The 18397-nt window shown below is 42.3% G+C and overlaps 1 protein-coding gene across 1 annotated transcript in view; it reads right to left on the reverse strand.

The window, feature by feature from the left end:
• The window catches only part of LOC147678707 (phospholipid scramblase 3-like), a 119165-nt gene that overhangs the window by 48812 nt on the left and 51956 nt on the right, over positions 1-18397 (reverse strand). Inside the window, exon 4 of the mRNA XM_086945717.1 lies at positions 7956-7983. Coding sequence (XP_086801843.1) covers positions 7956-7983 — 28 coding nt within the window. The remainder of the gene's footprint in view (positions 1-7955; positions 7984-18397) is intronic.

The following is an 18397-nucleotide window of genomic DNA, read 5'->3' on the forward strand; positions in this document are numbered from 1 at the left end:
ACTTTCAATGCTGCGTACCTTAAAACTTTTCAACCAGCGGGACCAGTTTGTTCAATACCGCTCCAAACTCTCTTCACAAGTCCTTGCTCCCGCTCCTGTCATAGATAAGAGTATCCGGTCACTACCGAACTACACGCGGCGCAAAAACAGAGTAACGATCTGTTTCTAGGGTTCTCACCTCCTTCACAGTCACGCTGATCCAAGACACGAACTACGATATTCCTCTTCCTCCCTTCGTATCCGGGACTATAGTAGCGCATAACAATGCACCAGCGCACTTCCTGGTATTACAACACTCACGAGTCTCTCAATTGGTCGCAAGCCTGGCGTATTAACCTATGAGGTGAACCCTTACTTCCGTGTTTACACGGCGCGAGTATTCAATGAAAAATAAACGTTATCAGTCTTCAAGCGTGAACGTTCCTCAAACTGTGGATGTATAATACGATAATTCTATACGACATCATGTGACACCGTAGCAATATTAAAGCTGCGCTCTGTGTCTGATAAAACAACATGACTCCTCCAATAAAAAATAAATAAACGGGCTCAGTAAATGAAACAATGAGAAAAGATGTGATTTATAAAGATGAAAAGAAAGTGAAAAAATGTCAAAAGAATCAACATATATGAAAAAAGGTAAACAATGCAATTAGGAATGTGCCAATGGTTACCACATGTTAGTTTTAAAACGGACATCTGTCATTACAAGCTGGTGAGTTACTTATTTACAGATAACTACTAAGTTCGATCCTGTCATTAAGACCCCTGGGGTCAGAGTACCAAGCATTTTGATCCAGTACGTTTCTCTCTGTAATAATTTCTTGTTAATGTCAGTACCTTCCTGCAGTGACACTACTTCAAGAATTAAGAATCTTAATTGCGCTATTGAATGGTTTTTTTCCTGCCAATGCAATGCTAGAGGTGATGTCATAGATTTATTTCGTATCCTGCTCTTGTGTTCTGATATGCAAATTTTTAATTTTCGCTCAGTCTTTCCTACGTATAGTAGCCCACATGGGCACTTGATCGTGTATATAACCTGACTGGTATTGCAATCTCCGTCAAATTTTAATTTGATAGTTCTTCCTGACAGTGGGTGCGTGATTTCATTTCCCTGAATTGCATTGTAGTAGTGAACACAGTTCACACATCTCCGCATCCCTTTAAATTTTTTCTTATTTGCTTTCTACAAATTCATGAGAAACCTGAGACTAAGAAATTTCTTTGATAACATTGTTCCTAAAGATGAAAGCCAATCAAAAAAGATAGAAATCTTTCGACCGAAAAGCACATTTGAAGCTCCGACTTCACATAAGACACTGGATCTTTTTGAGACCTTAGTAACCAAGGACTTGAAAAAACTAAACTACAGACAAAACAGGAAATTTCCCAATGATTTGAACAGGATGGAAAAAAGCATATTGATTCAATTGGGGACAAAAAAGGAATTAACCTTTCAAAAAGCGGATAAAGGTGGAGCATTAGTACTGATGGATACTGAATTTTACCAAAGGAAGGTTCAAGAACATGTAAATGATACCAACACTTATCTACTGTTGCAACAAGACCCTACAATGGAAATACAAAAAATACTTCAAATACTAATAGATAAAGCTACAGAAGAGGATTGGATTACACCAAATATGGCAAGATTTCTGATGGTAAAAAATCCTAATGGTCTGAAAATCTATATGCTGCCAAAAGTACACAAATCACTGGAAGACCCACCTTTCCGACCTATTGTGTCGGGTTGCAATTCTATTTTTGTGCCAGCAGGGAAGATAATTGATTACTTTTTGCAACCTCTCATCCAAAAATGGCATACCTACATACAAGACACAACCGATTTTTTACTGAAGTTAGCAACAATTCAATTAAAACCTGGAAAAGAGTATATTTTGTGTACTATAGATGTTGTGTCACTGTACACTTCTATTGGGCATACTGATGGATTGGAAGCTGAAGAATGGATGCTGTTACAGCATCCGAAATTGAACTGAATCCAATATTTCTATTAGAGCTCACACAGTTTTGTCTACAAAACAGCTACTTCAGATGGTCAGACAAGTTTTATATGCAACTCAATGGTACATCGATGGGCTTTACTGGGGCCCCAGTATATGCAAATACCTACATGGCTAAATTTGAGGAAGACCATATTTTTGGCCATAAAGAGTGGACAGACAATCTTGAATTCTTTTGTCGGTTCATTGATGACATTTTTTTAATATGGTCCGGCACAGAAGCACAACTGAACCACAACATATTGACACTAAATTCAAGAAATCCACGGATCCAAGTAACGCACAGCATAAGCAAATCTAAGATAGCATACTTAGATGTGAATGTAGAACTTGAGGGAGAATGCATCAACACTTCACTTTACAGGAAATTAACTGACAAAAACAGTATGTTACACTTCCACAGTTTTCATCCTCAGAATTTGTTAAAAAACTTACCATATTCTCAATTCCTCAGGATAAGAAGAATAGTAACTAAGCATGACGAAAGTATTGAATTAATCAATGAATATAAGGAAAACTACAAGAGGAGAGCTTATCCTGGAGAACTATTGGAAGAAGCACAAACTAAGGCGCTTGAAAAGGATCGCATAACCCTGTTGTCTAAACAGCAAAAGATTGAACAAAAACGCAACGTGTTTGTTTCAAAATACTCAACCAACTCTCAAAAAATTAAAAATATTATCCGGCTCGGATGGGGTACCTGCGGACCTGTTCAGAGCCGCCCCCAAATTATGGGCTAAAGTCCTAACAAACGTTTTTAATTCTATAGGACAGGACAGTATCCCCTCTACATGGACCACATCAATTATCGTGCCAATTTTTAAGAAGGGGTCGAGACAGGACCCTACATGTTACAGGCCGATATCATTGATCGACTCCTCTGTAAAAATCTTGGGTCGGGTCTTATTGCATAGATTAAATGATAGTCTAGCTGATAGAGGTGTCCTGTCAAAAACTCAGTACGGTTTTAAAGCTAAACATAGTACTATAGATCAATGTTTGAATTTACATCTTTTAATCAACAAGTATACTGTGGCAAGGGAGGGGTCCATGTACATGGGGTTCATGGACCTCTCCTCTGCATTTGACTATGTAAATAGATCCAAACTCTGGAATATTCTGCTCGAATTGGGGGTAGATGCACCGCTAGTGCACTTCATAGCAGAACTGCATACAGACCTCACGGCCAAAATCAGAGTAAACTCAGATGGCAGATGCACTAAGCAATTCAGGTCAGACAGGGGCGTCAGGCAGGGGTGCATTATGGCACCCTTGCTGTTTACACTTTATATAAACGCCTTAGAACAAACTCTAGGGGAGGTTCTCGCAGATAGTCCGCGTGTGGGGGAAATGTTTTTACCTGTTCTACTATACGCGGACGACGCGGTCCTTATATCACAAACCGGGGTAGGTCTACAAAAACTGTTAAATAGCTTTGGCTCCTTCATGCAGAACCTGGATTTAAAAGTAAATGCCAAGAAATCCCAGGTCCTCATTATAGGAAGAAGTAAACCAAAAAACAAAGCAAAAACCTTCTTTTGTAATGGCGAAATGGTTTCTAGGGTCCCTACATTTCCCTACCTGGGGGTGGTCTTTGATCAGAATGGCACCTGGCAGGCACAAAATCACAGCCGCTCGGTGGCATTCATAAGAACAGTCTCAGGGCTTATGGGGTTTAGTAAAAAATTGGGAGCTAAACCGATAAAGGCAATCTTAAAAGTATATGAATCTAAATGCCTGTCTGTTGCAACGTATGGGTGCGAAATTTGGGGTTATACTAGAGAAGAGAAACTCCAATTAGTGGAGAACCAGTTTCTACGAAGTATACTCTCAGTTCCCCAATCCACCCCTACTTTCTCAACCCACACAGAACTGGGACTTGGGTATATTTCTGATCGGATAAAAATCGCACCCTTGATTTACTGGCTAAAAATATGGGTGAATGATGAGATCCCTCTAAATCACTCAATAATCAAGGACTGTCAGACACTGGATAACACACATAAAATCCCCTGGTTGGCATATATAAGAACTGGATTCCAGAGAATAGGGCGCATTGGCTTATTTACATCCCCAGAAACTATAACTAAAAAAGATATTAGCTTAACGAAGAAAGCCCTTTTGGATCTTTTCTCCTTAGAGCGGGAAGGGAAAGAGATGGGAAAAATCTGGGTAAGAGAAAATTATGCACTGGTCACCTGCACAGGGCCGGAACCGTATCTGGTCACAGTAAATAAACCCTATCATCGGTTTCTTTTGACCAGATTCCGGCTCAACCTTATTCATTATACGCTGGGTGTATATCATAAATGGTGCTCCCCTGAACAAGCAGCCCCTTGCTCTTGCGACAATTTCTCACCTCAAAATACCCTACATTTCCTGATGTTCTGTGAACATTTTATTGAGTGTAGGAGGAAATATTTGTTGCCAATCCTCCGAGAGGCAGGATTTTTACAAGTTAGACCGGCATTAGTGTACCTAAAACAACTTGGTTCACCAAAAATAATGTTTCATGTTGCCTGTTTTTTAATTGCAGCAAATCGAATAAGGAGGAGAAATGTCACACTTCCACCACTCTTAAATATATGTGACAAATAGTTGTCTTGATATGTATACTTTACTTTATTTTATATGTCATGAAATGAGTTTTAAGTTAAACATTGCTCTATTTCTATGAAATTCTTAATCTTAATGAGTTTTATTGTAACTGTAACTGACTGTACATTTTTAATTCAATTTCGCCGTAATTGTTTGTATATCTGACTGTGCTATTTTGTCTTTATATGACATTAATTTATCGAGAATAAAGGAATTGACTGACTGACTGAAAAAAAAAAAATATTATCAACAAAAGATGGGAACTTTTACAACAGGAAAGCGATTTTCAAAACAGCTTTACAGAAAAACCTCTATTTGCCTATACTCGTTCTAGTAACCTCAAAGAATTGCTTAGTCAAACAGAAATTCTAAATAAGAAAAATTTTAAAGGGATGCGGAGATGTGTGAACTGTGTTCACTGCAACAATGCAATTCAGGGAAATGAAATCATGCACCCACAGTCAGGAAGAACTATCAAATTAAAATTTGACGGAGATTGCAATACCAGTCAGGTTATATACACGATCAAGTGCCCATGTGGGCTACTATACGTAGGAAAGACTGAGCGAAAATTAAAAATTCGCATATCAGAACACAAGAGCAGGATACGAAATAAATCTATGACATCACCTCTAGCATTGCATTGGCAGGAAAAAAACCATTCAATAGCGCAATTAAGATTCTTAATTCTTGAAGTAGTGTCACTGCAGGAAGGTACTGACATTAACAAGAAATTATTACAGAGAGAAACGTACTGGATCAAAATGCTTGGTACTCTGACCCCAGGGGGTCTTAATGACAGGATCGAACTTAGTAGTTATCTGTAAATAAGTAACTCACCAGCTTGTAATGACAGATGTCCGTTTTAAAACTAACATGTGGTAACCATTGGCACATTCCTAATTGCATTGTTTACCTTTTTTCATATATGTTGATTCTTTTGACATTTTTTCACTTTCTTTTCATCTTTATAAATCACATTTTTTCTCATTGTTTCATTTACTGAGCCCGTTTATTTATTTTTTATTGGAGGAGTCATGTTGTTTTATCAGACACAGAGCGCAGCTTTAATATTGCTACGGTGTCACATGATGTCGTATAGAATTATCGTATTATACATCCACAGTTTGAGGAACGTTCACGCTTGAAGACTGATAACGTTTATTTTTCATTGAATACTCGCGCCGTGTAAACACGGAAGTAAGGGTTCACCTCATAGGTTAATACGCCAGGCTTGCGACCAATTGAGAGACTCGTGAGTGTTGTAATACCAGGAAGTGCGCTGGTGCATTGTTATGCGCTACTATAGTCCCGGATACGAAGGGAGGAAGAGGAATATCGTAGTTCGTGTCTTGGATCAGCGTGACTGTGAAGGAGGTGAGAACCCTAGAAACAGATCGTTACTCTGTTTTTGCGCCGCGTGTAGTTCGGTAGTGACCGGATACTCTTATCTATGACAGGAGCGGGGAGCAAGGACTTGTGAAGAGAGTTTGGAGCGGTATTGAACAAACTGGTCTCGCTGGTTGAAAAGTTTTAAGGTACGCAGCATTGAAAGTACTGACAGAATTTTTTCGCCACGCTTCCATTTAATAAGGTCAATTGAAATATGTGTTATCCTTGTAGGATACAAATCTTGTTTTCGGCATCAGAACACAATAGGAATATTCAGAGGGAGTGGTCCTCGTTTTCTAGTGTGAGTGGTTTCAGATTATTTTTTCACAACAATCACACTTAGGGTGATCATCTTGGTGAAGGGTTGCTCAATGGTAAACCTGTTTTCAGAACGATACAGCTGTTCAATAACAACACACTTATGTGCTTGTATATATTGTGTTTTATTTTATAGTGTTGCCCCTGACGAAGGGACCCTTCAGTAGTCCCGAAATGCATTGGGCGAATTACAACAGAAAATCAAGAGTCAACTGTTTTCTTTATGTATTGATTTTTGTATAGTACTGTTCTATCAACTGAGTTTTATGAATGTACATATGGACAAACCTTCAGTTTATTGTTTTTGATGGTATATATTGTGAATTAACATGAATAAATTGCATTAGTGGTAAAAAAAGTGTTAGATCATTACAAATTACTGAAGTTGTGCGCAGCTAAGTCTGTGTCAGCAGGTGTGTTGACCAGTCACATTTTCACACTAGAAGAAATGGCATAATGGACACCCACGTGAAAATACGGGCGCTGGTACACTAGAAATAATTCTTGGCATAATGAACACCCATGTGAAAATACTTGTATTGGCACACTAGTGGTAAGTCTTGGTATATGGAACATTTGTGGAAAAATTGGAAGCTATTCTTGGCATAAAGGAGGACAACCTGGCATATAGAAGCGGGCAACCATGACAAAATGTTGGCACGGATATACCGAGGTAATTTTTTAAATAAAGGTCACTTGGTGACTATCGCTGGCATCAATGGAAATATTCTGGCTCTCGCGTACCAGGGGCACCCATTGGATATGGGGGCACCTATGACAAAATGCTAGCCATGGCACAACGGAGCTGATTTTTAAAAATTAGAGGGCATCCATTTCACATTTTTTTTAAATGCAGTCGGCTCTTGGGGACTGTCCGGTTTCATTGGTCGGCACGCCATGAAAGGGTTTGAAAATGTAATGAGTGCCCTTTCAAAGCCTATGGCTCTATTTTTTAGAAATTGTATGTGGAAATTGTGCTTTAAAGTGCAGTACCTGATCAGATTCTTTTAAAGATGTTCTCAGGGGTAGAAACCCCCTAGGAGAGGCCTGCGTTCTTGCTTTGCTTGCTCAATGGAGGGCATCTATTATGTTCCAGAACTTTCAAAGATCAAGCCAGCCTCATAATATGGGCGGGTCTAAATACACCTGTGTCTGTATTGTGTTGTCATATTAATCATGCAGTTGTAATGGAACTTCATCAGTGTTAATTATTGTGATGTCATCATGGTTAAGGACATGTCACATGACTTCCTGAGAAAAAAATCAGGATCGAGGGTCACTTCCTGTGATGTCATTAAGGTCAAAGGGTATGTAATGTCACTTCCGCTACCCCTGGCATTTTGGTGAATGAAGAGGCAATGTATTCTACCAGACTATTGCGTAAAATATATATCCTTAGGACACATGGATACAAAGTTAACATCAATAAATCCATACTAATCTATAAATATTGACCTTTGCCATTTTGTGGTAGCAAATGTTCTGGTCTCGATATTTTTTGTATACAACTGGACTCAAGTACATGAGCGTTTATTTGCAGTTTCTGTATTTATATGTGCTTTATCTTAATGTGCATAAGTCACCTCGTCTGTGTCAAGTAAAATGACAGAATGTACTCACTCTTCTGATGGATTAGAATCTGGTCCACCTGCAGAGGGTAAAAAACACAGAACTCAGTCTTGGGAGCACTAACTGAAGGCATAACAACGAGCGAAGGACTAGCCATTTTCACTGATTCAGCCAATCATTTGTTCATTCATCCAGGCATTCATTCATGTATGCATGCACATATTTATTGATTCATTCATTCATGTATGAATTTGATTATTTGTTCATTCACACATTAATTTATGTTTGCATAGATTTGTTTAATTATTCATCTATTCAAACATTAAGGTATGCATGTATTTATTCATTCATTCATACACTTATTCGTGTATGCACGTATTTATTTATTTATTCAGCAACTCATTAATTTATGTATGCATGTATTAATTCATTCATTCGTTTATGTGTTATGCATAGCCTTAGACCGTGACAGGCTACCTGTCACGGTCGCTGGAGGCGATAAGTCAAAACCCAACAGTAAGTGCTATATAAATTCAATTACAATACAATGCAATACAAAGTGTTTGTAGCGCTCTATGGAAGGGAGGGAGGGGCCAGGCTGTGGGCCTTCATTTTAGGCTTCTGTGGGGGATTAACCGCACAGGGAGGAGCCGAGGGCCAATTTAGAGAGGGGGAAGGCCAGTGGGGACATGACCCTGGTGGGGGAGGAGCCCCTCTGAAGAAGAGGCTTGCCTTCAGCCTCCTCTCGGACATCCGCTCCCTCCTGGACAGATGAGTGGCAGTAGCCCTTATCCTCCTTGACCTTTCAGCAGCCGTCGACACAGTCTCTCACCGCACCCTAACACACAGACCTCACGACGCCGGGATCCGACAAAGGCCCTCAACTGGACCCTCTCGTTCCTCTCCGGCAGAACGCAGCGGGTTAGACTCCCTCCCTTCCTCTCTTTCCCCACACCGACCATCTGCGGGGTCCCCCAAGGATCCTCATTCAGCTCCACATTGTTCAACATCTACATGGCTTTGCTCACCCCCATCGGCAGAACACAGAGGCTCAATATTGTTTCATACACAGACAACAACCAACTCATCCTCTCCCTCTCCAACGTACCCAAAGCAGCAGAATTCAACTTTCAAGAAGGCATGGAAGCAGTCGCCAAATGGATGAAGAGCAGCTGTATACAACGCAACACGGACAAAACAGAAGTACTCATCATGGGCCTGGAATGACACCTGGTGGCCCCCATCCCTCGGAAACACGCCCACTCCCATGGACTATGCACGCAACCGTGGACTCATCCTGGACTCCGAACTCAAAATATACCACCAGAATAACTCTGTTGCATCCTCCTGCTTCCAAACCTTCCGCCTCCTACGTAAGACCTTCAAATGGATCCCCCCACCGAACACAGAATGACTGACACACATGTCCTCGTCACCAGCAGACTTGATTATGGTAACGTACTCTTACTCCGGAAACAACAAAAACCACAAACTTCAAAACGTCCAGAACGCTGTCGCCAGACAAATCCTCAATCTGCCACAACACTGCTACATCACCTAGCACCAGCGCACACTCCACTGGCTCCCCATCGAGGCAAGAATCACCTTCAAGATTCTCACCCATGCACACAAAGCCCTCTACAACACCGGACCAGCATACCTGAATAGCTTGCTCACATTCCACGCACCCCAAAGGACCCTACGATCAAACCCAGCTCTCCTATGCCATGGTCCCTCGCACCAGGAACTCCAGATCAGCAGGACGCTCTTTCTCCTTCCTCGTGGCCAGAGCCTGGAACGCCCTCCCGCTCCACCTCAGACAGACGACATCACTCCCCAACTTCACGAGGGACATCAAAACATGGCTCTTCGATAGACCTCCTCCTTGATGGATGGGACCTTGCGCCTCCCCCCCCTCCAAGTGCATTGAGACCCTTGCGGGTGAGTAGCCTCCCTTAACAAACCCATGATTGATTGATTGACTTGTGTGTTTGGTTTCTTGGCTCTTGTCTTGGCGGGTTCTACAGCTCTAGGCCCAGGACACTGATCATTTTACCTCTGTGGAGTCTGAGACTGGATCCCACTTCAGTGGCCAGGCCGTCATTCACTGCACCCCTCCTTGGGTGTCCAGGTTTCTATGAGGGGGCCAGAATTATTGAAAATTAAATATGTTTTAGGTGTGTGTTGTGGGGTTTATGGGGTAAATAGTGGGAAGTAATTTATGTTTCATTAATAATTTGTTGATCATTAATAGTAATTATTTGATAATTAATTAGGGTATTTGTTTAATTTTTGTTGTATGTGGGGTTTGGTTTTATAGGGCAAAAAGGTGGGGAATACATTATTTTTACTTACTTTGTAATTAGTTGTTAAATACTATATATTTTTTAATTGAAAATAAATGTCAATTATGTAATTTTTAGTTTTTACAGTTTAATTTTAGCTGGGGCAAAGGATGGGAAGTTAATTAATTTTTACATGTATTAATTTTTTTCAAATTAATAATATTTCTTTAATTGAAAATTAATGATGTTAATTATGTAAATATATATGTTTTCAATTTAGAGATGGGCTGTGGAGTATGTGGTGTTATAGGGTAGGAAGTAAATAAACAAAATTTATGCAATCATATTTTTTTGTCTCTAAATAATTTCTAACTAAAAATATTTATTTGTTTGAAAATTATTTTTTTATTGCATTTAATATAATATTTGTAGGTATTTGTCACATATATTTAACATTATAACATGTTTTTATTTATTTTTATTTTTAATATTAACTATATTTGTATTTTAATTTTTAAAATATTTATATATATATTCACTGAAAAAAACATAGGTTTCAGGGACGTCATAGTTAGTTAGACATTTCACTCATACAAAACCAGAGAAATTCAGCCGTTATAGTTAGTTCAGCTAACTATAACTCGTGCCCCGCAATGCACTGCTGATGACATCACAAAGTACATCATTCATGACATGGTCAGTGACATCACTGATGACATCACTGATGACATCTCAAATGACATCACTGATGACATCACTGATGACATCTCAAATGACATCACTGATGACATCATCCAGCGAATGCATGTTTCTGTAAACGTTAAATTTCTGTATCAGTCTGTCAGTTGGTGTCTAACCGGCTGCATGGGTTGGTGAGTAGCTAAATGAGTGTCTATATGGGTTATTGATTGGTTGTCTGAGTATCTGTATGGGTGCCTCTGTCTGTGTGGGTGGGTGGGGGGTGTGTGACTCTGTGCATAGATGTGTGAGTGGGTAATTCACTGGGTATATGGGTTGAAGAGTGTATCTGAGAAGGGCTGTATGGGTGGGTGAATGTGTGTATAGGTATGTTGGTGAGTGAACGGATACCTCAGTGGTACATGTGTGAGTAACTACTTATATGAAAGGCAGTATATGTGAGTATTGGAGCATATAAATGACTACATGTGAGAGTGAGTGATTGTGAGAGGGGCTGTATGGATGAGTGTGTGCTTATCAGTGATTGTATAAGAGAGTAAGTATGTGTTAGTATCTGTATGAATAAGTGAGGTGGTGTGTGTATAACTGTATAGGCGAGTACATGGGAGTGTGATTGATTCTTTACATGACTGACTAGGTATGTGAGTAACTATGGATGTGTGGCAGTGTGTCAGTGTCTGTATAGGACTATGTGTGCACATGATAGTGCTGTATTAATGAGTGACTGCATGTATGAGTGACTGTATGGGTGAATAAGTGGATGTGTGTGTAGACTTCAGAATCAGTGAGTGGGTATGTAGTAACTGGTACTGGTGCGTCTATGGTTTCGAAAGTTGTAGTCTGTTTTTTAAGAGTGGGTATATCAAAGGTTATATTAGGGTGTGAGGAGGTGTATCATCTTATCACGTGGACGATGTCATCAGTGATGTCATTTGAGATGTCATCAATCATGAATGATGTGATATGTGACGTCATCAGCAGTGCATTGCGGGGGCGCAAGTTATAGTTAGCTGAGCTACCTATAACGGCTGAATTTCTCTGGTTTTGTACGAGTGAAATGTCTAACTATCTATAACGTCCCTGAAACCTATGTTCTTTTCAGTGAATTTCAAAGGTTTTTTAAATTATAATTTCTAACTATAACATAGCAGTCGCGTTTGCAGAGTGGTGGAGAAAGATGAACATGGCCTCCAAACACCTTTTAGCAATCCCACTGTGTGGGATTTACTGGAGGTAACAGGATGGGTCGTTAGACCACCAGGTACCTCCAGTAAGCGACACAGAGCTGCATTGGAGAGAGGTATTCCAAAGCTGCGCCCTTTTTACACAACGCTGCAAATGCGGCTTCTGGCACACTGCTGCTCGGAGGATAAAGTCCACTTGTGTCCTGAGGTCCTCAGGACACAAGAGGACCTTATCGCCCCACCAGCAGTGCACCAGAAGCCATGTTTGCAGACTGGTGCAAAAAGGGGCGTGGCCTCGGACCGCCTCTCTGCATTGCAGCTCAGTGGTGCTTAATGAAGGTATCTGGTTGGCTAGTTGGCCCCCAGGGACCTTCAGGATTAAAGGGGAATCAATTCCCAACTTACAACGAGCCAGGGGGTTTGTCTGCAGAGTGGTGCAGGGAGGGGGCAGGGCCTCCGGTGAGTTGCCAGTTTCTTTTTTGTCTTTTATGGGAAGGGGGCTGCGTGTCCCCCTTTCCCTGGGCCACTTTTGGCCCCGGGGATACCATCCCCCGGGGCCTGGCAGCCTTTTTTTTAAAAAAAAGAAAAATTGGGGGAGGGGGCCCGCGTGGCCCCCCTTCAGAGGCCAATTATGATCCCATCCCCCGGGGCCTGGCCAGCCTTTTTATTAGTGTTTTTATTTTTGGGATGTGGGCCGCGTGGCCCCCTCAGGCCAATTATGGCCCTGGGACCCCATCCCCCGGGGCAGGCCTTCCTGTGGTTTCAATATTTATTTTTATTTTTTATTATAGGGGAGGGGGGCTGCGTTGCCCCCCTCCGGCCACTTCTGGCCCCGGGGCCCCCTGGCCTCTCCACTGGGGACCGTGGGGGGAGCCCCAATGCCCCCACGGTCCCGCCGGCTCCCCGCCTCCTGCGAGAGCTGGCATTGCTTTTGCAAAAGGGGAGCTGCTGACATGCAGCTCCCCTTATGGAAAAGCAATCCTGCTTTGCTTGATTGAAGCGAGAACAGGTTTCCTGCTCTCGCTAGAATCAACCAAAGCAGAGTTTGATATGACAGGGCAGGTGCCGTGCTACCACCCTGCCACAGCAAACAGCAATGTCCCAGGGATGGGCACCCAAGGACATTGCAGGAGCCAGCCCTGGAGGATGGCGTCCCCAGGGCCATTAAAGGCTCAAAGAGGAGGGCCCCACTCCTTTCATATCTAAAGCCCCAGGGAGGTGGTGGTCCCCGGGGCCGGGGTGGCGTAACAAACTATCAAATTTGCATATTTAGTGCCCCCAGTGCATGTGGGGGGCTCAAGCCCGCCAGACATATATATATATATTTTAAACAGAGCCCAGGGGAGAGTGGTGTAAAAAGGGGGCGTGGCCTCGGCCTACCTCTCTGCAATGCAGCTCAGTGGCACTTACTGGAGGTACCTGGTTGGCTAGTGGGCCCCCAGTGACCCTCAGGATTGAAGGGTAATTAATTCCCTAACTTAAAACGCACCAGGGGGTGCGTTTGCAAAGAGGTGCAGGTACTGGGCAGGGCCTCCGGCGAGTTGCTGGTTCCTTTTTTCTTTTTTGTCTTTTATGGGAGGGGGGCTGCGTGCCCCCCCTTCCCTGGGCCACTTTTGGCCCCGGGGACCCCATCCCCCGGGGCCTGGCAGCCTTTTAAAAAAAAAATATATATATATTTGAGATGGGGGACCGCATGGTCCCCCTCCAGAGGCCAATTATGACCCCATCCCCCTGGGCCTGGGCAGCCTTTTTATATGTGTTTTTATTTTTGGACGGGGGCTGCGTGGCCCCCTCCTTAGGCCAATTATGGCCCAGGGACCTCATTCCCTGGGGCAGACCTTCCCGTGGTGTTATAGTTTTCTGTTATTTTTAATTATAGGAGAGGGGGGATGCGTGGCGCCGCCCCCCCGGCTACTTCTGCCCCCGGGGACCCATCCTCCGGGGCCTGGCCTCTCTCCGTTGGGGACTTTGGGGGGAGCCCCAATGCACCACGGTCCCGCCGGCTTCCCGCTTGCTGCAAGAGCCGGCATTGCTTTTGCACAAGGGGAGCTGCTGACATGCAGCTCCCCTTGTGGGAAAGCAATCCTGCTTTGCTTGATTGAAGTGAGAGCAGGTTTCCTGCTTCAATCAAGCAAAGCAGAGTTTGATATGACAGGGCAGGAGCCGTGCTCCTGCCATGCCATAGCAAACAGCAATGTCCCGTGGTGGGCACCCTGGGACATTGCATGAGCCGGACCTGGGGTGTGGCGGTCCCCAGGGCCATCAAAGGCTCCAGGAGGGTGGCCACACGGCCCCTCTCCTTTCATATTTAAAGCCGCCGGGGAGGTGGTGGTCCCAGGGCAGGAGGTCCATAACGGATCTTCAAAGTTGCATATTTAGTGCCCCAGGGCATGTAGGGGGCTTGAGCCCCCCCTACAGACATGTTTTTGTTTTTTAAACAGAGCCCTGGGGAGGTGGCGGTCCCCAGGGCTGCGTGGGGGCCTCGTGCACCTGCATCTAATTGGCAAAGCCCAGGGGAGGTGGTGGTCCCCAGAGCATGTGTAGAGACTCAAGCCCCCCACACACATTTTATTATATAAAAATAAGAGCTCCGGGGAGGTGGCGGTCTCCGGGGCTGCGGCGGGCCATGTGTCCCCGCTTCTAATTTGCAAAGCCCCAGGGTGGAGGTGGTCCCCGGGGCATGGGGGCGGGGCTCGAGCCCTCCCACACATTTTATTATATTCAAAATAAGTGCCCCAGGAGGTGATGGTCACCGGGGCTGCATGCCCCCCGCATCAATAAAGGCAGGATTCACGTACCCAGCGTGAAATCTGACACATTTTTTTTATTGCTTTATTTGGCCACTTTAGCAGGCCTAGAGGGTCAGGGTGTTTCTACCCTGCCCCCTTTTCTTGTTTTTTAATGTTTTTTTCACAGTTTTCTTGTGACTCGGTTACCGAGTCACAAGATGGCTGCCAACACTTCCTGGTTTGGAGTGTTGGCTACCAATCAGAAGTCAGCTTGTACCAGGGAAGAGTCGCGACTCCTCCCTGGTGCTAAGATATATAAAGTTTTCTTTTTTAATTTCTTAGGAACAACTAAACGGATTTTTTTTTAAAAAGGGCGTTTTCTGAACCATGAGCTACCTGTTTACCAAGTTTGGAGTAATTTTGTTCAGCAGTTCAGGCTGTAGCCTGTTCCAAAAATTCCTATGGAAATGAACATGGGGAAAACGCACTTTGGGACCCACCTTTTTTCTCGGACCCTGCTTGACAAATCACCCCGAAACTGTCAGGACAGGAGCTGACCAGAGCGGGCCACCAGGTTTGAAAATTTTGAGAAGACTTGTCAAACAGCGCCAAAGATATTGGCAAATCAAAAAACGCTTTTCCTATTGATATATATATATATATATATATATATATATATATATATATATATATATATATATATATATATATATATATATATATATTATTTTTTTTTCGGTATGTTGTCGTCCCATCATCCAATAGTACGGAAAAGACGAGGCAAACCCAATTTCTTGTGCGTGAAGATTTATTTCAAACCCTTCACCATTCTGCCATGACGCGTTTCGGCCTTGATCACATGACAGTGTCAAGGAGGCGGAATAGCAAATTTAAAGTGCACTGTGCCATTGAAAATCATGGACATAAAGAAAATACTTCATGACTTAGTGTCTTAACACAAAATAAAGTGCGTATCAATCGTTATTATCACAATTAGCAGCTTTTGCACATTATTTACACAATGTAAAATACAATTGATTGAATAGCATTCGCAATTAAGAATAATGATAAAACATAATAAATATTGTTCTAAAATGTTTTAAAATATAAATATTCACTATCATTGCAAATGCAAAAACTTAAGCTTCCCTGCATTCATGGAAAAAGGCGTCTATAACCTGCGGTTGGTCATTGCATAATATCAATGTGTCCAACTAGTTATAAAAAAAACGCATATTTACAGGGAGGCTAAAACCAATTCCGTCACTACTTCAAATGTGACCAGAAGGTCAGATTAAGCCCAAGTGGGCAAACTCGAAATTGTGTGCAAAATAACGCAAGTCATATTAAATACATGAATATGTCTTATGGCAATGGCATAAAAATAATAATAAAGTAATGTGAAATACATTTTTGTAAGTGAAATAAAAGTGCTACCAGTGAATTAAACAAAATTAAATAGTGTGCTAAAATCTAATATGGACGGCATCTTTTCATAATAAATAGGCATAGATAAATAGTTCAGTTGATAATTTACACTATTTCATACACAATTAGTCATATTCAGTTACCACAGTCAAATCAAAGATAGGTATAGCAATCCTCACTCGCATTAAGGCCATTAGGTATTTTGGTATCTAACTGGATAATGTATCTAGTCTCTAGCTTGCACAGTTGGGCTTCTCGGTCTACACCCCTTCTTTGAGGTGGCACTGTGTCTATTACATAGTACTTGAGCCCACTGGTATTCCTTCCATGACACTCCTCGAAATGCCGCGCAACGGGGTACGCTGAGTCGGCATTTACGATGGCTCTAAGGTGTTGCAGAATTCGCTTATGCACCTGTGGCCTGGTGCTTCCCACGTACCTGAGGCCACAGGGACATTCCAGAATATATACAGCGTATTCGGTTCTGCAATTGAGTTTGTGTCGAATCTGTATAGGGTCAGAGCTAAATGGGGTAGTGTATTCTTTCTTACTCATGCCATTCTTGCAGGCTTTACAAGTAAAGCATTTCAGAAAACCCCTACTGCTATCAAGCCATGATGTATTAGCTCTGATTTCCGGGCTGCTAGAGACAAGACTATCACTCATAGATCTGGCCTTCCTATAGGTAATACTAGGAGTACTTTTCATTAAGTGGCCAACAACCGGATCACAAGTAACGAGTGACCAGTTGTTTTTCACAATCCTGTGAATGGCCTTATGTTGGGTACTGAAGCCAAAGATGATACGTGTCTCATTATCACTAGCTTGGATAGGGGTACTGTCCATGATAGGAAACAGTAACTGCTGCCTATCTTTGGAGTTGGCTCTGTTGATAGCTTTGGTCAGAATTTCATTATTGTACCCTCGACCGAGAAACCTGATCTGGCATTCTTTCTGGGCTTTACGACATTCCTCATCACTGCTGCAAATTCTCTTAATACGGAGCATCTCTCCATAAGTTATGCTCCGTATTAGGTGGGCCGGATGCTGGCTAGCAGCATGTAGGACGGAATTCCCTGCCGTGGGTTTCCGAAAAAGTCTAGTTTCCAAGCTGCCATTGACTACTGCTATCTCAACATCCAGGAAGCTGACTGACTCTGCACTGATGCTGCTAGTGAACTGCAGATTTAAGTTGTTCACATTCAGTTGTTGTATAAATTCTGCAGCCTCACTGGCAGAGCCATCCCAAATAAAGAGGAGATCGTCAATATATCTTAACCACCTCTTTATTTTAGTGTTGAAAATGGGACTGAAGTCTATGGCCAGGATCTGCTCCTCCCAATATCCCATGTGCAGGCAGGCGTAGCTAGGGGAGAAGCAGGCCCCCATAGCTACGCCCCTGATTTGCTGGAAAAGCTGGTTGGAAAACAGAAACACATTGTTGTTGAGACATAAATTAATCATATCAATGATCATTTTAGAGTGTTCTTTTTGAATGATAGGTCTTGTGTTCAAATAATATTGGATGGCTCTGGTACCGTCCCTGTGGACAATACTAGTATGCAGGGATGTTACATCCATAGAGACAAGTAGATAGCCTGGTTCCCATTTAAACGTTGACAATTTCCTCAACAAATCTCCAGTATCTAAAATGAAAGAAGATAAATTCTTCACATGTTCTTGTAGGTAATAGTCAACGTATTTGCTTACATTTTCAAGCATGCTGTTTCTGGCTGAAATAATTGGCCTGCCAGGTGGTTGCAATTTATTCTTGTGTACTTTAGGAATAAAGTAAATCTCAGGCATGGTCGGTTTATCGTTCTTTAAAAATTTGTATTCGTCCATACTTAATAAACCTTTACTCCTCCAGGCCATCAGTTTTAGATAGATGTCATTGTGTGCCATTTGAACCTCATTCAAATTAGTCCTTTTGTAACATTCACGATCATTCAATTGTCCAAGGGCCACTTCCATGTACATTTTACGCGGCCACAGGACCACGTTGCCTCCCTTGTCAGACTGTCTGACAACAATGTTAACATTAGTTTTTATTTTCTTGATTAGTTTATGATACTCCATATCCTTATAGTTTCTCCGTTTTGCAGCATTTGACACTTTTGTGTGCAATAGTTTCAATTCCGATACAACTTTATCATGAAAAGCGTCTA

Source organism: Lissotriton vulgaris, chromosome 12, assembly GCF_964263255.1.
Source record: "Lissotriton vulgaris chromosome 12, aLisVul1.2, whole genome shotgun sequence".
NCBI classification, from domain to species: domain Eukaryota; kingdom Metazoa; phylum Chordata; class Amphibia; order Caudata; family Salamandridae; genus Lissotriton; species Lissotriton vulgaris.